The sequence below is a fragment of the Dama dama genome, chromosome 20 (assembly GCF_033118175.1).
Source record: "Dama dama isolate Ldn47 chromosome 20, ASM3311817v1, whole genome shotgun sequence".
NCBI lineage: Eukaryota > Metazoa > Chordata > Mammalia > Artiodactyla > Cervidae > Dama > Dama dama.
In genome coordinates this window covers 15,339,785-15,363,183 of record NC_083700.1, presented here as the reverse complement: position 1 = coordinate 15,363,183, position 23,399 = coordinate 15,339,785, and the positions used below count along the sequence as shown (strand labels likewise).

At 58.2% G+C, this 23,399-nt stretch overlaps 1 protein-coding gene across 4 annotated transcripts; it reads left to right on the top strand.

Annotated features, from left to right (window-relative positions):
- The first annotated feature begins 1,839 nt into the window (after positions 1 to 1,839).
- On the top strand, positions 1,840 to 23,045 carry PEAR1 (platelet endothelial aggregation receptor 1). Of its 4 annotated transcripts, none has more exons than XM_061120518.1 (25): positions 1,840 to 1,978; positions 9,799 to 9,929; positions 11,791 to 11,900; positions 12,565 to 12,669; positions 13,022 to 13,122; positions 13,877 to 13,969; positions 14,236 to 14,479; positions 15,178 to 15,298; positions 15,499 to 15,635; positions 15,723 to 15,935; positions 16,253 to 16,427; positions 16,522 to 16,642; positions 16,865 to 16,960; positions 17,353 to 17,516; positions 17,609 to 17,711; positions 17,845 to 17,991; positions 18,192 to 18,317; positions 19,217 to 19,345; positions 19,449 to 19,577; positions 19,771 to 19,983; positions 20,196 to 20,284; positions 20,395 to 20,530; positions 20,698 to 20,772; positions 20,865 to 21,113; positions 21,816 to 23,045. In XM_061120518.1, exons 3-25 carry the CDS (start codon positions 11,800 to 11,802, stop codon positions 21,965 to 21,967), a joined length of 3,219 nt encoding a protein of 1,072 aa, XP_060976501.1. In that variant the 5' UTR covers positions 1,840 to 1,978; positions 9,799 to 9,929; positions 11,791 to 11,799; the 3' UTR covers positions 21,968 to 23,045. The 4 variants fall into 4 exon arrangements, with proteins under 4 accessions (XP_060976501.1, XP_060976503.1, XP_060976502.1 ...); XM_061120520.1 differs by having other exon boundaries at positions 11,741 to 11,900; XM_061120519.1 differs by having other exon boundaries at positions 11,706 to 11,900.
- The last annotated feature ends 354 nt before the right edge of the window (positions 23,046 to 23,399 follow it).

The following is a 23,399-nucleotide window of genomic DNA, read 5'->3' as shown; positions in this document are numbered from 1 at the left end:
CTGGCTTTGGGGAGTGAGGATGGAATAGCAGGTGGAACATTATCTGCAAAGGAGCACAAGGAAAGTTTTGGAGAGAGGAAAATGTTTTTTTGTTTTTTAAAGTTTTTGACAGATGACACATTTGTCAAAACTAATCAAACTTTCCCCTGGGAAAGTCCTGATGGTTAGGATTCAGTGCTTTCACAGCCCTGGCCAATGGCCTGGGCTCAATTCCTGGTCAGGGAACTAAGATGCCACAAGCCCCATGGCATGCCAAAACAAAACAAAAACAAATAAAAAACCCCCAAAACAAAACAGCTTCAAACTAAGACATTGAACTAAGTGAACAAGCCAGATACATATTGTAGGGACAAATAATGTATGATTCCACTTATATGAAGTACCGAATCAAATTCATGGAAGCGGAAAGTAGAATGGAGGGGCTGGGGAGGAGGAATGAGAAGTTATAGTTATACGGGTACACAATTTCAGTTTGGGATGATGAAAAAATTATGGAAGTGGCTGGTGGTGATGGTTGAACAATATGAATGCACTTCATGCCATTGAACTGAACACTTAAAAATGGTTAAAATGATAAAATTTATATTATACATATTTTACCACCGTAAAAATGTAAAAGAACTTCATCGAACACTTTTTTTTTTTCAGTGGGTTTTGTCATACATTGATATGAATCAGCCATGGATTTACACGTATTCCCCATCCCGATCCCCGCTCCCACCTCCCTCTCCACCCGATTCCTCTGGTGGAACACTTTTAAGTGGGTATTTTGAGAACTTGTATGTCAGTTATATTACCTCAATAAAGTTGAAGTTGCCAAAGAGGAATGTACTTTTCTTGCTTTTCCTGAACTATTGTACCTTTTTCTGTCCCGGGCGGGGTTTGTAGAGAGAGCCCTGTAATGAGACGGACCAAAGAACTTAGTTCAAATCCTGTTTTTGCCACTTGCTGGTGTCCTAATTTCATGAACATCATCATGTAAATAGAAGCGATCTCGAGTTAAGGATTAAATGAACCAATACCTAAAGATCTAACGACGTTGAAAACAAATATTAGTTGTTAGCGAAAATTGCCTCTGCCCTCTCAGAGGCTGAGAAGGGAAAAGTGCCCTAAGAAGGGTGAGATTCAGGTTGTCCACCTCGGCTGCGATGCACTTCTCCCGGGTCGGGGAGTCGCGGGCTGTGCGGAGGCGGGCGCTGGCCGCCAGGTGGCGCCCGGCTCGTGCCGGGTCTGCTCAGAGTCCGCTGCGCAGAGTCCGCCGCGCGCGGTGCAGCGGAGCGCCGGGGCTCTGGACCGAGGGGGCGGGCAGAGGCGGAGACTCCGCGGAACTCTGCTTCCCAGGATCACACCCTCCTCAGGCCGGAGAAGAGGAGAGACATTTTCCCGTCGCGGCTCCCCCAGTCTGGGACGCGCCGGTCGATCCCCAGGTAGTGCCTGTAATAAGATAATTGTTGGGCCGCACTGGGAAGGTGCCCGACGTGGACGATCTCATTAATTTCCCTCCGCCACCCCACTTTACAGACGGGAAAGCTGAGGCCAGAGAGGCAAAGTACCCTCTGGCCGCACAGCTGGTGAAGAGCCGAGGAGGGACTCGGGCCGGGACCCCTGCTCTTGTCCCGTGCTCGTCCCCTCTCTGCACCCGATCCAGGCTGCCATGTCGGCCTCGCCGCCACTTGGCCTCCGAGGTCCCACCCCTACACAGCCTCGCTCCCCGGGCACTCTGGATCTCCCCTCCCCCGACTCCCGGTTTCCTTGTCAAAACTTCCTGCCTTGGCGAGGGCCCGAGTTCCCACCCCCTTCCTGCCCCCCGCCCCTCCGCGCCCCTCCCAGCCCAGCGATCCACAACGTTCGGCCTCCCCGCCGCTCCCGCAGTCTGGCTAGGGCTCCACGCAGGGACCACGCAGGGACCCTGTCCTCCTCTGGGCCCACCCGGGCGTTCCCCATCCTAGGCAAACGGAGAAATAAGGTCGCGAGGCAGGTGAGTGATGGCCCCGCCCTGGTCCTGCGACCACTCTGCCCTGGGGGACCTCTGGGTGGAGTGTGTTGGGGGGAAAGAGAGACCTGAAGGGGATGGGGCAGTGGAGATGGGCCAAAGGGGATTGGGGGTTGCCATTCATAATAAAATTGCATGTAAATGACATGCAAATGAGGCCACTTCCCAGCCCCTTGTACGGGACTTGGTGAGTCCAGGGGCAGCCACCACCCCACTGGCCCCCTCTGAGGGCTGGAGAGAGAAGCTGTTACCAAGCCCTCTTCTTGGCTGAAGGATGCCTAGTGTTAAGGGCACCCACGTTGGAGTCAAGGCTGCCCAGGATGGAATCTCGACTTGTCCCCTTTGTAGGACCTGTGTCTTGGTTTCTCATTTCTAAAAGGGGAATGATAAGATACAGTTGCCTGCCTTATGGGATTGTTGTGAGGTTTAGAGAGCAAAAACATGTCTCCTGCTTAGAACTGTGCCTGCTCCGTGTTTATTACGGGGTCCCTCCTCTCCCCACCAGGAGAAATGTTTGAGGAGTATGGAGGGAAGGGACCCAGGCTTGCAGGTCCCTGGGGCTCACAGCTTTGCTGGTTTGGGGAGTAGGGAGTTGGCCAAAGATCTCAGGCATGTGGATCCTCAGAAAGCCCTGTGGGCTGGTGTGTGTGAGGGGGAGGAGGGTGGGGGGTTCCCAGAGGGGGCCGCATCTCCAGCCTCCAGTAGGGAACTTTTAGCTGTCCTGCTCTGGCCTTTTATGAGTGGCCTTTCCCGAGACTGGGCTGTGACCCTGGTCCCCGGGGATGGGAACAGCTTGTGCTGGCCCGAGTTTCCCAGGCTCCCAGGCTCAGCCAGACCTCGGTTCCAGGCAGGATTGGGCAAGGGGTCAGCTCTCAACCCGGGCCTTAAGCTGGGCCTAGGGGGTCAGGGAGCTGACTGAATCCCACTCCATCCCAATCCATGTGATAGTCCCTGGGGTGGGCACATGGGGGCCAGGGTGTGGGACCGCTCTCCTCTCTCTAGCCATCTGTCCCCTGCTGCTGTCTCTCCCGTTTTTGCGGTTTCCTAAAGCCTACCCAGCAAACCTGCCATTGCAGTTGGGGCTACCCTCCCTGCCACCTAGGAGCTGGTTTGGCCAGGCTCCCCTCTGTCTTCCTGTCTTCACCAAGAGGTGAAGCTGAGGGTTGGCATCTGTTTCTCCACTACCCACTGCCCCCCCTTCCATTCCCTATCAGACTTTCCCAGAAGAGGAAACTAGCTCTCCAGGCAGCTCCGTCCACGGTTCGGAAACCTGGTCGCTGGGCTGCTGTCTGCCTCCCTGCCACCAACACACGTCGCTAGAGAGAGTCCTCCACCACGGTGTTCTGAACTTCTCCTTTGAGTAGCCTTGGAAGCCTTGAAAAAGACCCTTCCCAGGGTGCATGAGGGGCCCTGGGGCCCATCCTAGCTCTGGGAACCGTGTTGGTACCAGTCCGGTCACCTAACCTATCAGAGAGAAGCTAGCAGGAGGAGCAAGAGGAGACAGGGAAGGAGAGAGAGAAAGACAAAGACAGAGATAAAGAGAATCAGAAATGTGGAAGCAGAGACCAACAGATGAAAAAAAACACAGGCAGAAATATTTGGAAAAACACAGCATATTTGGAAAAACAGAGCAGAGACTGAGAAAAAGAACAAGAAGGAGGTAGAGGAGGTAGAAACAGAAGGGGAGACAGAGTCCAAAGACCAAAGAGAAATCACAGGGAAAGAAGGACCTACAAGGGGCACCCTTGTCTTTGGCGCTTGATGGACCTGGTCCACATACCCACCCTGCCCTTGACTGGCTGTGTGCCCTTGGGAAAATTACCTACCCTCTTTGGGATTTGTTTCTTGGGGGATTGCATGGCTTGTGGGACCTTAGTTCCCCACCGAGGGATTGAACCCTGTCCCTGGGCAGTGAAAGCGGGATTACTGCATCTACAAAATAGGCAGTATAATAGCAACTTCCTTCTAGGGTTACTGAGCGAATGAACAGAAAAGACCCAGCTCACCGTATAGGGATGGTCGCCGGTGTCACAGCACCCACACGTGGCAAGATCGAGGGCTCTAGCACTGGGCCCTGGGCGCTGGGCCATGGAGCCTTCTGAGTTCCTCTCCCGCCTGGGCCTCCCAGCCGGCCCCCACATAGTAGCATCTGCGCCCTGCTCTGTGCAGAAGGAGGTGTGTGGATAGACAGCGCGGGGTGGGCGTCGTCCCTGAGGGGAAGTGCAGGAGAAGGACACACCCCTCCTCTCCAGGTGACTCAGTGCCCTGGACTCCCATGCCCTCATCCCAGAGGAACTTGGAGGCCAGCCCTGAGGAATTCCTGCCCGCTGCCTTCAGGAGGGCAGGTCTGGAGCTGCCCTTCACTTTGTAATGTTGGGAAGTTCTTTCTGAACTCCACCTTCCACCAACTTACCAATGTTGGGTCTTAAAGGCCCTGGAAGGGAGGCCCTGGTGTCTGGTGAGCCAGGAGCAAGCCGCAGCCTCTCCCTGTCCCCCATTTCCCACCAAGTAAGGTCAGGCTTACCCAAGTCAAAAAGGATTTAGAGTTTATCAGTCCATCCACTCCACACAACACTCACTTAGCGCCCACTGGGTGCCGCACACCCTGGATGTGTGCCTGTAGGTGCTGGCCAGAGCTGGGGACTGGATGCTGAGGCAGGCAGAGAAGTGCCCTGACCCTATGGAGCTCATTCCAGTGGGGAAGACAGCCTTTAATAAGAATATAATGACCGCGGGATGGGAGCCATGAGGGAACATTCGGGGGACAGCCCGGCCACCCTTAGAGCCTCAGACAGGAATGGAATTAGAGGCTGTCCCAGTCTGGCGGGGAAGCCAGCCTCACTCACAAGCTGGCAGCCGGGGTCCCCATTACCTCATCAGGTCATCAGACTGCAGGGCTTCTGGAGGCTGTGAACTCCTGGCTTGACCTAGGTTAGTCCCACCTGGCCCCAGAGGAAGCACACTGGTCTCCTTGGCTGGAGTTTGAGGAGTGCTGGGCCCCTGGGGACTGGTCCATGTCCAGCTTGAAGCTGGCCTCAGGGAAGAATTGGGGAGCACCCCAGGGCTCCGGTGGGCCACAGTGGTGAATGTGCTAAGAGCCTGGAGGAAGGTCCCAGGAAAGGGAGGAACAGGGGAGGTGTGGCGTCACTGAGGGGGCTTCCTGGAGGAGGCTGGCTTGGAAGGAGGGATAGGACCTGGATATTCCAGAGGCGGCCTGGGCAGAGGTGGCTGTGTGGTGAGAGACACGTCCAGTGCGATGGGAGCCCAGGAGCAGGGGCTGGCCACCTGGGCCCTGGGCGCCGTTTCTGAGGGTGCTGGGGAGCCACAGAGGCGTTAGAGAGAGGCAGTGGCCAGAGCAGAGGTGCACTTTCTGGGGTTATCTGGGGGTGGTGATGAGCAGGGGAGCGACTCCCTGGTCTGGGTCATCCCGGGGGGTCACCTCCCCCCACCACCCCCCCCCCCCGCCCCCGGCTCCACTGCTTTGTTCTTTAAAAGCAGATTCGAATCCTGCTGCACCTCTGCTGATCTGTTGGCCCTTGGGCAAGTCTTTCTACCAGAGAACCTCCCCGGTCTCTTCTCTGACCCAGGGGTGACAGTCACTACACCTATGGGTGATGGTGAGGGTCTGGACTGGCTCCAGCCTCCAGCAGGCATGTGGTGAATGTTTGGTGAATCAGAACTCCTGCAGTTTCTCTATTTCCTGATGAGTAAACAGGTCGGGCTGAGGACCCTCTAGCTTCTGTTTCCTGAGCCACAGAGAACACAAGAGCGGCCCCTCACCCCTGCTCCCTTCCCGCCCAGCCTTTGGAGCACGAGTGTGCAGGCTTCCTGTCCCTCCATCCGGCAGGCATGCCTGGCGTGCCGGAGGCCTGGCTTGGCTGGATGTAGGAGGGGCTTTGTGCATGCGTGTACGAGTGTGCACACGGATGTTCTGAGTGGCATGTGGAGCAGAGCAGTCTAGGCTGCTGGCAGAGCTGGGTCAGAGGGCATCGCTGCGTGGGGAGGGGATGGAAGTCTTTGGACTCGGATCTCTCTGCTGAGTGGGAAGGACCAAGCCATCCTGTCTCCAAGGCAAAGAGAGGTCAGGAAAGTGTACAGAGAACAGACAGACGTGGGGGAGATCCTGAAAGACAAGAGAGCTACAGGGCAAGGCAACCTTGGCACCATGCTAAGACATGAGGGCTCAGTGTGTGGATCGTGGCTGGCGTCAGCCTCCACTCCACACCTGAAGGCAGATTCCCTAGCGCAGTGAACATACAGTGAACAACTGTACATGGTAGCTTTGATACAGAAAAGGAAGGAGAGAGGCAGAAAGAGACCAAGAAAGTGACGGAGAAAGAAAAAAACAACAGAAAGTTTCTGTTTCAGAAACGGAGAGTGGAGAAAGAAAAAAACAACAGAAAGTTTCTGTTTCAGAAACGGAGAGTTTCTGATGAAGAAAAGGCAAAAAGAAAGAGGCAGAGAGCCAGAACTTGGGGATTCTGTTCTTGCATGGTCCACTGAGCAGCCTGTGGCCTGAGGCTCTGTTCTAGGATGGTTGTTGGAACCAGCAGTTCCAACTCCCACTGAACTCTGGGAGATGCGGAGCTGTTCTCCCATTTTACAGATGAGGAAAAGGAGGCTCACAGGGCTCAAGTGATGTGCCTGAGGTTGTACAGCTTGTAAGTACTAGAAACTTTGGCCTCCAAGATGGGAAGGGGGAAGAGAGAGACAGAGAAGAGAGAAGGGGGGCTAGTGGAGCCAAGAAAAAGAGCTGGAGTGGGTGCTCAAGCTGAGAGCTGGGGCGGGGGGGAAACAGAACTCAGGCGTCCTGCCTCATCAACCGCTTTTGGCTTGAAGATGTACCTGGCGGGCAGCCCGTCATTCTGGGGGATAGGGTTCTCGGGGGAAGCGTGATCCCCTCCCCTCCCCACATCCTTTCTCTTTGTCAGCATCTAAGGCCCCATCCCCATTCCCGGATCATCCTAGGGGTTCTTCAGCAAAAAAAGATAAAAAAGAGAAACAGTTTTTCCTGGAATTGATGCTCAAAGAGTATGACAGTGCCAAGTGGAGTGGGGAAGGGGCCGCTCTGGGTGCAGGAGTACTGGGTCTAAGGATGCTCTAGCAAACAGTGGTTATTCATTGAGCTTCTTTTGTAGTTCTCTTAGCTCTTTGTCTGTATTAACTCATTTATGGCTCTGCATGACAACCTGTGAAGAGAAGTACTATTACCCTCCCCGCTTTAGAGATGAGGGAGCTGAGAGCTGGGATTCGAACCCAGGTTTGAACAGGAGTGGCGGGGGCTGCAGAGTTCAGAGGGTATCTTTCGCTGCATCACCTCCCAGAGAAGAGCAGCTGGAAGGGAGCTGGTGGGGAAGTCCCTCCTGCTGTCTCACTTCCATCAGCCCCACTCTTGCTCTCTGTCTTCTATAGAAATGGACCATCTCCGGTCCACTAGGAGCTCCACTCCCCTCCCAGAGGCCCCAGACCCATTCCCCTCCTCCCAGCAGAGGCTATAACACAGTGAGGGTGGAAGGGCTCCCCACCAGAGGGGATCAGGCGAAATAGAGGAGCAGGGGAGGACAAGCTGGGTTGGGCCCTGCGTGGGCCTGGAGGCTGAGACAGGGCAGGGATGCTGGGGGGCCCTCGCAGGCGGGACTGGGGACTGGGAGGCCTGGCCAGGCGCCCAGCTGCTTTGCATCTCGAGGTGGAGGAGAGAGAAGTGTCAGCTCATTCTTGACTGTAAACACATCCTGGTTCCCACGCCTCTGATCGAGTTCTTGCGGCATCGCCCCCCCTCCAATCCCCTTCCCCTGTCCAGCCCCTGCCAGGCACCCCCTCACCATAACCAAGGCTATTAAAAAGAGATGCAAAGCCCCTGGGATTCCCGCCTGGGCTCGGGAGAGACTGGAACCGCACGCAGGGGGAGAACTCTGCTGGTCTGGGTTTGGATCCCAGCTCTGACATTGCTGTCCATGTGGCCTTGGGCAGGGGATGTACCCTGTCCTTCCCTATTTCCTCATCTGTAAAGTGAATAACAATAGCTACCACCATGGGCTGCATGCGTGATAAGTCACTTCAGTTGTGTCTGACTCTTTGTGACCCCATGGACTATAGCCTCCCAGGCCCCTCTGTTCATGGGATTCTCCAGGCAATAATACTGAAGTGGGTTGCCATGCCCTCCTCACCACTGTGGGTTGACATAAGCTTTACCCGAGATGATCCATATAAACTGTTCAGCACACTGCTTGTGCCAACATGGTAAATGATACATGGGGTCACATTGTTATTCCAGTTGTGAGGAAAGGTGTGTGGGTCCCTCAGTCCAGAGGTAAAGTGGAGAAAGGGAGCTGGGGGCGTTATCTGTATGGGAAGAAGAAGGGAGCTTACAGTGTGGGCCCTGGGGTCAGATGGGAAGCCGGTAGTTGTCTGATTTAAACCCCTTGAAGGGGCACATGGACCCCAGTGCCGCTGGGCTTGGAGGTGCTGGGGGAGGGTGGGCCGGGGTCTCAGGTTCCCCAGCCCCTCAGGGACAAAGGCTCAGATGTAAACAAGCCTAAGGCGCCAGGTGGGGGCTCCTGGTCTGGCCTGTGTTCCCTCCTCAGGGGCTGAGGCTGGTGAGGCCAAACCCTGCTCCTCCCTGCCAGGATCCCCATCCCATCTCTCCTCTCCCTGCGGACCACCCACTGATCTCACCCACTCCATCCTGGCTTCCAGCCCCACCACTGACCAGCTGGGGCCTCCTCTGCACTCCAGTCCTGCCCTGAGGCCCTTTGGGAAAAGGGAATCACCCCACCCCTCTCGCTATTAGAGTCAACCCCCTAGGGTTAGGGTTAAGCCCCCCTCATGCTTCCCTGGTGGCTCAGTCGGTAAAGAATCCGCCTGCAATGCAGGAGAAGATCCCCTGGAAAAGGAAATGGTAACCCGCTCCAGTATTGTTGCCTGGAAATCCCATGGACAGAGGAGCCTGGTGGGCTATGGTCCATGGGGTCCCAAGAGTCAGACACGACTTAGCGACTAAACCGCCGCATGCTCCCCTGAACAGTTTGCTCTGGAAGTTGGTTAAGAGGAGGTGGCCGGTGGGAGGGGGCTGATGTAGATGAAAGGAGGACTTTCTCTCTCTGGGAGGGCAGCCCCCACCCCACTCCAGCTCCTGGGGCCTTCGTGCTGCAGGTCTTTTCCACCTCACTGCAGCCTTGAGCTCTGGGGATGGATCCAGGCCATGGGAAGCCTGGGGGTGGAGTGGGACATCCCTGAATGGCTGGAGATGAGGCTCACCCGGGAACAATGGTGATGACACTCCATCCAGGCAGACTGGGGTCCAGTTGGAGGACGGGACCCCAGGCCAGGCTCCAGGAAGAGGGGAGTATGGACCAACTGCCGGGTGAACAGGGGAGATGTGTGGAGGGTCCGGGGCCCTGTCCCTGGGTTTGCTGCCATGCATACTCGAGGGAGAAGTGGGGAGAAGATCAGCTGGGACCAGACAGAGGAGAGCTGGTGTAGTTTTGGAACCTTGGGAGAAGGAGCCAAATCTGTTGGGGAGGGAGCTGGGGGGGCTGTGTGGGTGGGGGGCCAGACTGTGGGGTCACCTGAAGGAAACTCTTGACTGCGGCCTGGCTCTCTGAGGCCAGGCTGGGTCCCTCCCTCAGCCCCTCAGAGAGGGCTGGGAAGGAGGCTTCTGGACCTCCCCCAGCTCTCTCCATCCTACCTTCGGAGTTCAGGGTGGTGGGAGGATGGAGCCACCCCATGCTCAGCCCACGATCATTGCTCCCTGCTGCCCTCCCCGCCTGCACACCTTCTAGCTGGGCTCTATTTCCTGTCTTCAGGCTCCATATCCTGAGCACCGGGACCCCCAGGATCCTCTCTGGATGGCCCCCGGCCCTGGGGCCTGAGGACTGTGACACCCTGTCCCTGGCTCACCTGAGTTTCTCAGGCCCCAGGATGCCATAGAGCCCTGGTGAGTTACTTGGGGACTGAGGATGGCTGGGAAGAACACAGAGAGGACCAGAGGTGGGAGATCTGCCCCGGGGGAGCTGTGATGGGGCCCCTAACCAGAGACCTGGGAGGGCCTTACAGCTCTGCAAGACTGGAGGGTGTGGGTGGACATTTGTGGCAGGATGAGGAAACCTGGGGAGGAGAGGTGGGCCAGCCCTGTAGTTGAGAGAGTGGTGAGCAGACCGCTGGAGGGTTTACTGGTGGGGCAGAATGCATGGTGGGGAGCATCCCTAGAAGCGCTGCCTTGATGGGAGCTGAGATCGGCTGCTGCTACGGACCCGGGAGTGTGTGGGTGGGGGGCCTGGGGTGGGGCTGGCGGCAGGCATTCCAGAGATACTCAGGGGGAAGGGGCCAGCTACCATGACCTTTCTCTCTTCCCGGGAAAATTATAAGCAGATGTGGGTGCTTCAGGGAGGTGTAGAGGAGGGAGCCAGGGCAAGTTTTAGGAACACTGAACAGAGAATCTGAAACCGACGGCGGGGGTGGCTGCTCGAGGGGCTCAGCTGCTCCTGAGCGCAGGAGCCTGAACAGACTCCTCTGAGGTCCTGAGCCGCTTCCCACCCACCGGGCGAGGCCAGGCGTGGAGGAGGCGGGGAGGAGCTCATTTCCAGATGGCGGGTGGGTGGTCAGAGGGAGCTGGGGGGCTGCTTCTTAAGTCTGAGGTCGGGTTGGGGACCTCCTCCGTGACGTGCCGAGCGTTGGGTGCAGGGGTGTGCTAGCACGGCTTTAACAACCGGCTCTGGTGGGGAGGGGTGCTGGCCCCGGCTTGTGGTGTTTGCAGATGTCCGTGGTGTAAATAACCCCCCGGTGCTTGGTTTCAAACTACTAACGTGACAGCACTGATCAAGAAGCCGGGAAGAGAAGTCACCACTGGTTCTCAGGAGACAGTAGGAGCTGTGTCAGCGCAGCAGTGGTGGGAGGGGCCTTTTTCAGGGTCACTGGGACCCAGTCCTACTCCTCCCCAATAGGAAGCCCCCAGACTGGGTGGTGTTGGCCTCTGCCTGCCTACCTTCAGGGACAGGGAGCTCACCACTGCTGGTTCTGTCACAGAACTGCTTCAACTGTTGGAAAGTTCCTTCCCTAACTGAGCCCAGGCCGGCTTCTCTTATAACTTCCCTTCATCGACTCCTATTTCACTGAGTTGTGCTCAGTCGCTCAGTCGTGTCCAGCTCTTTGCGACCCCCTGGACCATAGCCTGCCAGGCTCCTCTGTCCATGGGGATTCTCCAGGCAAGAATACAGGAGTGCATTGCCGTGCCCTCCTCCAGGGGATCTTCCCAATCCAGGGATCGAACCCAGGTCTCCTGCATTGCAGGCAGATTCTTTCCTGTCTGAGCCCCCAGGGAACCTTGGCATAATACCCAGGTACCCTGGGTAGGGACTGGGCTGGGGGCTGGGCATTCACGCACAGGTCCCTGCCTCCAGAAGTCATGGTCAGGGAACAGGCACTGGAACAGCAGTCTGTGGGTAAATGGTGTTGGGGGTCCCTGAAAGAATGGGTGGGGGCTGTCTGCCAGTGGAAGTTGAGGAGCAGGGCAAGGAAAGAGGGGTGATACTTGGGCTAGACCTTGAAAGTTGAGTGCTCAAGGTGAAGAATGAGAGGAGGATGTCCAGACAGAGGAAACCATGCAAGAAAGACTCAGAAGCATGGCGGTGCTTCACCCGGTCAGGAGTAAGACCTGGAGCCCGGGGAGCAGGGCTCAGAGGGCCAGAGGCAGCAGCCTCATCTCCTCTGTCAGCCTGGCTCCGTCTCTGCAGAGACTTGCTCCTCCAGGTCTGTGGCCACAGTGCCCCTCACCTGCTCCGCACCTGGCCCCATCACAGGCCCCTGCAATGTCACCACCCCTGCGGGCCCTCCTTCTCCTGGCCCTGGAGCTGGGGCTGGCTGCCACCCTCAACCCCAAGGACCCCAACACCTGCAGCTTCTGGGAAAGGTGAGAGAGGGCCCCTGCTGCACCCTGAGGGCGCCAAGCCCCCTGCCCCTTACTCTCCCCCCTGGGGCTCCTCCTTCCTCATCACCTCCCTCTCTCCAGCCTCACCTCCTTCCTATTTCTGCATCTATTACCTCTGCTCCCTCGATGGGATGCTCTGACTCTATCCCCATCTTGATCGTTTCATTCTCCATCTCAGCTCTGACCCTGTCCTCTCTTTATCCCAGTTCCTTGGTCCCTGTGTGAGGCTGGCTGCAGGACAAAGTACAGGGTAGGAGCTATTCACTGTGGGGCAAGCAGAGGGTCTCGCCCAGGGAGAACAAAGGGGACGGGGCTGGGGAGCAAGGCCAGATTTGGCTGGACATGCTTCAACCCATCACCATCCTCTGGGCCCAGAAGTCAGTTCTAGCTCAGTCTCCCCATATAGGGATAAGGAGGCCAGGTGGCAGGGGTGGAGAACGGAAGGCTGGAATGGCATATTCCCAGGAATATTCCAACTCGGGGAGGATCCCTCTAGATCGAAGGACGACAGGATGGGGCTCCATCCTCGGCTTGGAGGGGCAAACCTAACTATTCCGCACTGTGGTCCGGCCCCCACACCCCTGCCCCTGGGTGCCGCCTCAGTCTCTCCCTGCCCTGGGCCCCGACCCTGATCCCTGTCTTACAGTTTCACCACCACGACCAAGGAGTCGCACTCCCGCCCCTTCAGCCTGCTCCCCTCGGAGCCCTGCGACCGGCCCTGGGAGAGCCCGCACAGCTGCCCCCGGCCCACGTGAGTACCCGGCCCCCGCCATGGGCGGGTGGGCTGCCAGAGTAGCTGCCTTGGCCCAGGCCCTGGGCCTCTGCACCCCCATCCTTCTCTCAGAACCTTCAAAATTCAGAGGAAGCATCTGGGCTCAAGGCGCGGTGTGTGGGGTGTGTATGTTTGGGTGTGCAGGTGTGGTGTGTGGTGTGGGTGTGCGGCTGTGTGGGGGGCAAAGAGAAAATGTTCTTTCTCTGCTCCCCCAGTGTAGAGTGTTGGGAGGTGCCCAAGGCCCTCCCAGGGCCAGCCTGTGGCCAGGCTGTGGGGTGGAAGCCGGGGCCTCTGCAGGGGAGACTGAGGGCCACCCCTGGGTCTCCCCCAGAGTTGTCTACCGGACCGTGTACCGCCAGGTGGTGAAGACGGAACACCGGCTGCGCCTGCGGTGCTGCCGGGGCTTCTATGAGAGCCACGGCGCCTGTGTCCGTGAGTGCTGGGGGGGGCTGGGCAGCGGCAAGAGCCTGGGCCACCCAGTCCTTCCCCACCCCCACCGGGGGGGCTGCTCCTCCGCCTCTCCGGCCCTGTCTGTCTCGAGGGACAAAGCTGCCACTTCAGGCCTCTGTCTCTAGCTGACCCCACATCCCTCCCACTCCCTCTGTCCAAGTCCGTCAGCTGTCTCAGGCTCTGCATCTCTGTCTTGGGGCCACCTGGGTCTCTTTGTCACTGTGTCCCCGGGCTCGGGGTCCACTTCTCTCTCTGACTCTGCCTGTCCCTATCTGTTTTGACTTGTCGCTGTCCAGTCTCTCCTGTCCCCTGTCCCCGGCACCCTGAAATCTCCAGAGTGGAGCCTGCTCCCTCTCTCTCCCCTTTCCTCAGCTTGGACCATCACCAACCCCCTGCAGAGACTCCTACCCAGCCTGGCCATCCCCCTCCCCCTCTGGACAGCATCCATATCTGGCTCCTGTGTGAGGAGGAGCCTCACCCCCACCCTCATTTCCCAACAAGCTGCTTTGAAAACTTCACAGAAAGCAGCTAGGGAGTCCAGAATCTCGTCTTGGCATGCTCCGACCTGAGTTGCTTACTCTCAGTCTTTCTGCGTCTGAGAGGCTGAAATGCTGCTTGGCAGGCTAACTCCAGGTCCCTGGTATGGGAGGAAGCTGGGGCTGGGCTTCAGAGGACAAAAGGTGGGTAGGGCAGGAATGGAAGCATCGGCTCACTCCCAACCCCGTCTCTGCCCCAGCGCTCTGTGCTCAGGAGTGTGTCCATGGCCGCTGTGTGGCACCCAATCGGTGCCAATGTGTGCAAGACTGGCGGGGTGACGACTGCTCCAGCGGTGAGTGGCTGGTGGCTGCAGAGCGGGTCCTTCTGTGCCTCCAGGGAGGCACACCCTCCCTACCGGGCACAGATGCTGAGGACCCCGGGCAGCCACCCAGCAGAGTCCCACTGCAGCCAGCTGCCTCTTCTGGGGGTGTGGTGCAGGGGATGGGCCAAAGCCAGGCATGGGGGCATGTGTGGGGGCCAGGAGAGAGAGACAAGAACTAACTGGAGCTGGGGAGGGGCAAGACCCCGGTGACCCCCTTCCACCCTCTCATCCCCCAGCTTGTGCCCCAGGAGTGTGGGGGCCGAAGTGTGACCAGCCCTGCAACTGCGGCAACGGCAGCTCCTGTGACCTCAAGAGTGGGGCATGCTCCTGTCCCTCTGGCCTGCAGCCCCCGCACTGCCTTCAGCCCTGCTCCACTGGCCGCTATGGCCCTGCCTGCCAGTTCAGCTGCCAGTGCCACGGGGCACCCTGTAACCCCGAGACCGGAGCCTGCCTCTGCCCCCCAGAGAGAACTGGGCCCAGGTATGTAACGGGAGGAACACACACTAACGGGCTGGCAGACACAGGATGCACGGGCATATATGGGGATACCAGGGGACTCAGGATCCTCAATTTGGGGGTGGAACCAAGAGGCTGAGATCCTGGTCCCAGCTTTGCTGTTCCCTGGTGGAGCAACCTTGACTACATTACTGTCTCTTCACGAGTTTGTTTTCTATGAAATGGGAGCAGTATTGTCTATCTCAAAGGGTTGCTGTGAAGATAACATGAGCCAGAGTGTGTGTAAAAGTATGTCCCCAAGTGGGGCTGAGACAGTCACAGAGAACCTATTGCAAGGCATGGTGCAGGGGCGGCTGGGGAGTCACAGGAGGGAGACCATCCATCTAGTTGGAGATCAAAGATCCAGCTTCATGGAGGAGCTCCAGAGTTGAGCCCTTGGGATGAGCCCCCAGAGAGAGACCAGCATGCGCAAAGGTGGAATGGAGAGCATGGGGAGAGCAGACAGACCACCCATGGCTCTTCACTCTGTCCCACTTGAGGGGGCTGTGTGTCCCTGCCATTTCCAGTCCTGGAAGCTTTTGATCCCTGCCCTACCCAGCAGGGAAGGGGGATGAGACACCGCGGGGCCGGGTGGGTGTGGCTCACTGAACCCTGGGAGGCAAAGGGGGAATTCCGTAGGTGCCACTTGTTTACAGACTGACCTCACCCCCTCTGCCCGGCAGCTGCGAGGTGTCCTGTTCGCCCCGGAGTGCTGGCTTCTCCTGCCCCAGCGCTCCTCCTTGCCAAAACGGGGGAGTCTTCCAGGCCTCCCAGGATTCCTGCAGCTGCCCACCTGGCTGGACGGTATGAAGAGTGGGGCCTGTGGGTATGAATTCTGTGGGTGGTTCTCGCCAGGGCTTCAGAGGGGGATGTGTGTGAGGGGAGTAGGCTGTGGGGGCCCTGGAGAGGTTTGAGTTTTTGGGGCTATAGGGTATCGGTGGGTCCTCCGGCGATGGGGAGGGGGCTGGGCTCCTGGGGGTCTGTTGACCTCTCACCCCCCACAGGGCACCATCTGCTCCCTGCCCTGCCCCGAGGGCTTCCATGGACCCAACTGCTCCCAGGAATGTCGCTGTCACAACGGAGGCCTCTGCGACCGATTCACCGGGCAGTGTCGCTGTGCTCCGGGATACACGGGGGACCGGTGAGTGGTGGGAGCCCTGGCGTGAGTGAGGGGTGCGGGTGCGTCTGGGGATGGCGTCTGCCAGGCTCACTCCCCCGAGGCGCCCAGGTGCCGCGAGGAGTGCCCCGTGGGCCGCTTCGGGCAGGACTGCGCTGAGACGTGCGACTGCGCCCCGGGCGCCCGCTGCTTCCCGGCCAATGGCGCGTGTCTGTGCGAACACGGCTTCACCGGGGACCGCTGCGCCGAGCGCCTCTGCCCCGACGGCCTCTACGGCCTCAGCTGCCAGGAGCCCTGCACCTGCGACCCGGAACACAGCCTCAGGTAGGCCGTGGGACGCTGCGGTCAAGGGGTCAGGAGGCCAGTGGGAGAGGCCTTCAGTGCTGAAGCCACAGGAGTCACGAAAAGCACCGGGGGCATATCCTGGGCGGGGGCGGGACACAGATGTGGCAGAGGGGACCGGGCGGGGCCTCGGGGACGGGGGTGTGGGGGACCGCCCTCGGAACGGCGCGGAGCCTCCCTGATTACCCCCTACACCCGGCGATGCTCGGCTCCCACCACGCGGAGGCGGGGGTGGGGCGGTGGGAGGTCGGCTGCGGACGCCAGCTCAGACCGCCCCGCGCCCGCGCCTCCGCCCGCAGCTGCCACCCGATGAGCGGGGAGTGCTCGTGCCTGCCGGGCTGGGCGGGCCTCCACTGCAACGAGAGCTGCCCGCAGGACACGCACGGGCCGGGCTGCCAGGAGCACTGCCTCTGCCTTCACGGCGGCGTCTGCCAGCCCGACAGCGGCCTCTGCCGGTGCGCGCCCGGCTACACGGTGAGGCGAGCCCCGCCGCGAGGGAGGTGCGGAAGAGGCCCAGGGAGTCCGCCCGCCCCTCTCATTAGTGCGCCCACCCACCCCCCACTTTCAGGGACCGCACTGCGCCAGCCTCTGCCCCCCTGACACCTACGGAGTCAACTGCTCCGCACGCTGTTCCTGCGAAAATGCCATCGCCTGCTCGCCCATCGACGGCGCCTGCGTCTGCAAGGAAGGTACTGGGTTGGGGTCTCCCGGAAGGGCGATTTGGGGGCGGGGTCCTGGGACGAAGGGAGAGTCCAAGCGCAGGGGCCGGCCAAGGGTAGGGGAGAGGCTGCAGGGTATGGGCGGAATCACTGGGCAGCAGCTGGACGGCGGGAAAGTAGCCAGGCTACTTCCTTCCTGGAATATCCACTTTGCTTTTGTTTCAACCACAAAAATCCCAATTGTCCTTAAAGGCCCAGGCCAGAGGCATCTCTTCGCTGAACATTCCTCATCCTCAGTCATACAGAATCACAGAATGCCGGCGCCAGGAGATCTACCAGCGGTGGCCCGTGGGCAGTCTTTAGGGCTGGGTTCTGACACACGTGTTTTGTTTGACTAGCTCTCCATCATATTAACAAACGTCTCAGTCTCCAGTCCCCACTCCTCCCTATTGTCTTACCCATGACCTGGAGAACACATTTAGTTACTTAATGGGGCCTCTGTAAGCATTTGGGTTTGCTGCCAACCCCCTTCTTTTGGCAGAAGAGGCAACCAAGACCCAGAAGGGGGTGGTGCATCCCCGACGGTCATTCAGCCTTCTGTCTGACATCTCCTACGGGGCCGTGAGCGCCCCCATCCCCACCCCGTGCCGGTAGCTGAGTCTGGCACAGTCGTTGCCCAGCGTGTGCTTGCTCAGGAGGGCAGCTGGGTCCCCATGCCTACCTACAAGCCCCTCTTCCAGGTTGGCAGCGTGGTAACTGCTCTGTGCCCTGCCCGCCGGGAACCTGGGGCTTCGGTTGCAACGCCAGCTGCCAGTGTGCCCATGAGGCAGCCTGCAGCCCCCAGACTGGAGCCTGTACCTGTACCCCTGGGTGGCATGGGGCCCACTGCCAGCTCCCCTGCCCGGTAAGTGTGCAACCGCCTGCCTGCCTGGGTGGAGGGGAGGGCACCACATCCCCCAGCTTACTGGCCGGTCCTACCCCCCGTCCGTCTCTAAGAAGGGGCAGTTTGGTGAAGGCTGTGCCAGTCGCTGTGACTGTGACCATGCTGACGGCTGCGATCCTGTTCACGGACACTGCCAGTGCCAGGCTGGGTGGACAGGTGAGCCTTATGGTGGGCGGGCCCCAGGCTTACCGTGGGGTGGGGGGAATGTATCCCACAGGACATGTGTGCAGAGAATCGTTATGGATGAGGAGAGGGGACACAGGCCAGGCTCATCCTACCCCTCTCACAGGTACCCGCTGCCACCAGCCCTGCCCTGAGGGCTTCTGGGGAGCCAACTGTAGCAACACCTGTACCTGCAAGAACGGGGGCACCTGCATCCCCAAGAACGGCAATTGCGTTTGTGCACCCGGATTCCGAGGCCCCTCCTGCCAGAAATGTGAGGCTCCCTCCCCTCCCCCTGCCTTTCAGTCCAGTGTCAGATGCCAGAAGCCCCCACTCTAGCCCCCTTGGTCTCCTGTGCTGACTCCAGTCTATGGGCTGGTTACCACAGCGGGAAGGAGGCAGGGAGAGGGTGGAGTCAAGGGCTGACTGAGGGTTGGCCCCTGCTCCCAGTCACCACGAGCCCCTTTCCCCCAGCCTGTCAGCCAGGCCGCTATGGCAAACGCTGTGTGCTCTGCAAGTGTGCCAACCATTCCTCCTGCCACCCTTCGAATGGGACCTGCTACTGCCTGGCTGGCTGGACCGGCCCTGACTGCTCTCAACGTATGTGGCGGCCTGTGTGTCTGAGTGCATGCCGAGGGGATGGGCTGAGGACCGAGAGCTTTCCATTCCCCTGAGCCTGGGTATAAAAGCCTCTGGACCCACCTTGATCCAGCCATTGATATAAACACAATAAGCAAATATTTATTGGGCATCACCTACATGCTGGGTATTGTTCTAGATGCTCAGGATGCAGCAATGAACAGGTCAGGGAAAAAAAGTTCCCTGCCCTTCTGCATGGGAAAAATGGGAAAACCATAAGCTCAGTTTTGGACTTTTTTTTTTTTTTTTGCATCACCAATTTATTTTTTGTTTATTTATAATGGCCTCTTTCCCACATAAACATATGAAGAACATCATGGAAAAGATTAGTCCAAAAAACTGAATAAAGCAAATTTTGAAAAGGGAAAATGAGAAGCAGTTACCATGAAAAAGACGGGCAGGGTAGAGGGAAGTGATTTTGGAGATGACTTTTTCCATAGAATTCGATAACTACTATTAGATTATCTGCTAGTATCATATACACAAAAATAATGCCTTGAATAGTGTGAGCATTTACTTCTCTCTTATATTAAAAAAAAAAAAAGTCCAGAGCTAAGCGATGTAGGGTAGTTTGGAAGCTTTTGGTTGTCTGGCCCTGATCACATTATTTTGAAAGGCTGTTAGACAGGCAGGTGCAGAGGTTAGGCAGGCAGCTGGGCACGTGGGTCTGAAAATCAGGCTAGAGACACGGCTACAGATAAGCATTTGTGAGTCATCAGTGTGTAGATACCGTTCTAAGCTTTGGTGTCTCTGGGGAGACCAAAGCTGACTGGAAGGCTTCAGCGATGCTGGGGACTGAGAATTCACCCAGGAGACGCTGATCCTGACCGCCAGACAGGCTCCAACCTTGTCTCCCGCAGCATGCCCTTTGGGACACTGGGGAGCCAACTGTGCCCAGCTCTGCCAGTGTCGCCATGGTGGGACCTGCCACCCCCAGGATGGGAGTTGTTTCTGTCCCCCGGGCTGGACCGGACATCTCTGCTTGGAAGGTACCAATAGAAGGGCAACTCCATGCCCCGACTGCCAGCCCTAGCCCGAGGAGGGGACTGCCATTCCCTTGCCCCTCTGATCTCCTCTTCCACTTTCTCCCAGGCTGTTCTCCAGGGATGTTTGGTGCCAACTGCTCCCAACCATGCCAGTGTGGTCCCGGAGAGAGGTGCCACCCGGAGACTGGGGCCTGTGTGTGTCCTCCAGGGTACAGTGGTGCCCCCTGCAGGATCGGTGAGTTCTCATCTAGCCCCTGCCTCTGCACTGTCCCCAGGGAACCAGGACATAGGTACCTGTCCAGGTCTCTGCTAGGTGGTACTCTTGTATCACCCTACCTTCCTACTGGGGCCTCTCCCATCCATGCATCATCCCAAGCTCACCAACAGGGCCAAGACACTGTCCTGAGCAACCACTCCATCCCACATAGGGAGCCAGGAGCCGTTCACCATGATGCCCACCTCTCCAGTGGCCTATAACTCGCTCGGGGCAGTGGTTGGCATCGCAGTGCTGGGATCCCTGGTGGTGGCCCTGGTGGCGCTGTTCATTGGCTACCGTCACTGGCAGAAAGGCAAGGAGCACCGGCACCTGGCCGTGGCCTACAGCAGCGGGCGACTGGACGGCTCTGAGTATGTCATGCCAGGTGAGCCAGCCCGGGGGCGGGGCTCATGGGCGTGGCTGACTCTTCGGCACAGGGCAGATGGGATGCGGGGCTTCTGCATCCCTCCCTGGACCTAGGAGATGGGAAGCGGGGTCAGCGAGGCTGATTACGGATCTCCTGGGACGAACGGCTGTCTTGGGCCCAGGCCTGTGTCTGACCCGGCAGGCCACCCCGCACCCGTGTCTGTTGTGCAGATGTCCCCCCGAGCTACAGTCACTACTACTCCAACCCCAGCTACCACACCCTGTCACAGTGCTCGCCGAACCCCCCGCCCGCTAAGAAGGTCAGTGCCAGGGTGGGCGTGCACCGCGGGCGCCCGGTGGGTGCAGCTCCGGGTCTCCGGAGAGCTCCAGCTCTGCGTGTTCCCCTCCCTGTCCCACCCTCCCCTGCCAGGTTCCAGGCAGTCAGCTCTTTGCCAGCCTCCAGGCCTCTGAGCGACCAGGTGGAGCCCACGGACTTGATAACCATGCCACGCTACCTGCAGACTGGAAGCACCGCCGGGAGCCCCCGCCAGGGCCTCTGGACAGAGGTAGAAGCCTGGGGGCCAAGGCCTCTGGTGAGGGTGGATGTGTGCAGCCCAGCATCCGGCTCCATCTGAGCGCGCATGTCTGTGGAAGGGGTTCCGGGCAGTTCTAAAGGAGGGGACCCTGGGGTGCGGACCAGGGGCCTGATTGCGGGTTGCTTTCTCCTGGTTAGGTAGCAGCCACCTGGACCGAAGCTACAGCTGTAGCTACAGCAACACTAACGGCCCCGGTCCATTCTACAGTAAAGGTGAGCGCACGGCGGCGGGGCTGGGAGGGGGCTGCCCTGGGGTTTAGGAGCCAGTGCCTCCACTGAGCCTGACTTCTTTCCCCCATCTTTAGGACCCATCTCTGAAGAGGGGCTGGGGGCCAGCATGGCTTCCCTGAGCAGTGAAAACCCCTATGCCACCATCCGGGACCTGCCCAGCCTGCTAGGGAGCCCCCGGGAGAGCAGCTACGTGGAGATGAAAGGCCCTTCCTCAGGGTCTCCCCCCAGGCAGCTTCCTCAGCTCCCGGACAGCCAGAGACGGCGACACCCCCAGCCACAGAGAGACAGTGGTACCTATGAGCAGCCCAGCCCTCTGGTCCATGGTGAGCCCTCCTTTTCCACTGGAGCAGACAGAACAGGGACAAGGGATCTGGGAAAAGAGAAGGGACAGGGGACAAGAATGTGGAGGTGGCAGGAAGTGGTAGCAAGAGCAAGGTCTTTGGGGTCAGTTGTTTAGTCGCTAAGTCGTGTGCGACTCTTTGCAAGCCTGTGGACTGTAGCCACCAGGCTCCTCTGTCCATGGGAGTTCCCAGGGGAGAATACTGGAGTGGGTTGCATTTCCTTCTCCAGGGGATCTTCCCCACCCAGGGATCGAACCCACATCTCCTGCGTTGGCAGATAGATTCTTTACCACTGAGCTATCAGGAAAGCCTTCTTTGGGGTTTAGACTTAAGCTTAAACCAAGGGTGGTATTTGGGAAGTCATACTGCCTCTTAGAGTCTGTAGGTGGCGGTACCCACCTCACAGCGCTAAGGATTTGAAATGGTGGTTTTACAGCACCTGAGCTGTAAACTTGATACCCAGAAAAGCTGGGAACAAGGCAGGTGACAGAGTGTCTTCCTATTTTATGAGGTGGGCAGGTTGAGGTGGCCTCCCCCACTGGCAGCTAAGGAGCTGCACAAAGTGGCAGATAGCCAGGCACTATTCATCTGGCTTTGGGCAGAAGACGCTGGAGAGGGGAGGAGAGTGGTGGGAAGGGGAGGAGTCACCTCCCTCCCTCTGTCGGCTCCCCTCTCTGTCCCCAGACCGAGACTCTGAGGGGTCCCAGCCCCCACTGCCACCGGGCCTGCCTCCTGGACACTATGACTCTCCCAAGAACAGCCACATCCCTGTACACTACGACTTGCCTCCGGTTCGGCATCCCCCCTCACCCCCAGTTCGGCGCCAGGACCGCTGAGGAGCCGAGATGGTGTGCAGAAGTCAGCATACCTGTTCTTTGCTGCTCAAGGCTGAGGACAGAGCCCACTGTACCCTGCCAGGAGCAGGGAGGGGACTGGCCGGCCGTGAACATGAACATGTTTAATAGAAGACGTGAATGGAGAGGAGATGGGAGCCTGGCTCCCAGGTTCTGTCATGGGAACACAGTCAGCAAGAAGTCTGTGTTCCTGTTCCCCAACCCAGTGCTTCCCAAGGCCCCTCGGGCCCTGTGTACATAAACTGGTGGGTTCAATGTTGCTGGATAACTGATTTCAAATCAATGTAAAAAATGTATATTGGGTAAATTTTCTGTGTACTCCTAGCCTAGGCTCAGTGCGTGTGTGTTTATGTATGGGTGTGTGTGTGTGTGTGTGTAGGGGGGTGTGTTTGTATGTGTGTGTGTGTGGTTTCAGAGGGGTACCAGGCACTGGTCCTGACTTGGGGCACTCACTATAATGGAGAGGCAGCCCAAACCCAGTTAAATCTAGAAATAGCCTGATTGGCATCCCTGCATTCATCTGGTCCTCCCTCCAATCAACTGCTCAAAACACAAGCTGATTAGGTTACTTCTGCCTGAAAGTCTCCATTGATGGCCCATTGCTCTTGGGCTACAGTCAAAATTGTCCAAGGCTTTAAAGGCTTTGCTGGCCTGGCCTGTCTGTCTCTTCAGCCTTACTCTGAACTGTGTTCCCTGTCTCTCTGCTTCAGTTACACTGGCCTCTGTGTCCTTCTCTCAGCCACACGGCTTCCTATGACAGGGACTTAGCACATCTGGGATGCTCTTCCTCCCCCACTCACCTGGTACCTCCTGCTTGTATTCCACATCCCGTTTTCTCTTTCATGGCATTGATGGCAGATGTATTTATGCACCAGATGCCTGCAAAAGGCCAACAGGGTGCCAGGCACCTCTCTAATGTGTTGGTTTTTAATGTGATTATTTGATTCTTCTCTGCCTTCCCCACCAGACTGTAAGTTCCCCGAAAGCAGGAATCCCGTGTTTATGTTCAACATTGGTTCCCCTTGGCACATAGTAGGCACTCAATAAATGTTCCCCCAAAGGCTGAGTGGCTGAGTGAATTAAAGGTACCAATGGTAAATACTGGCACATGCTAAGATAGATGGGCAAATTGCTGCTCTGAGAGCTATAAGCCTGGGCAGGTCGAAGCCTTTCCCAAAGGGTAGACTCTCTACAGGGGAAGAGCACAAAGGCTCAAAGGTGGGAAGGTCTGGGAGTGGGGGTGGGGGAGGGGGATGGAATGGAGTGGGCAGGAGAGCAGAGGGGACAGGGAGAGGGTATACTCAGACGGGGGCCCAGCAGGGTCTAGGCTACCTGAGGACTTTGAATCCAACTTTCTAGGAAGCGTGACCCGCCTCGTTAACTCAGTCGATCAACTTAAGTCCCCAGACCTCCA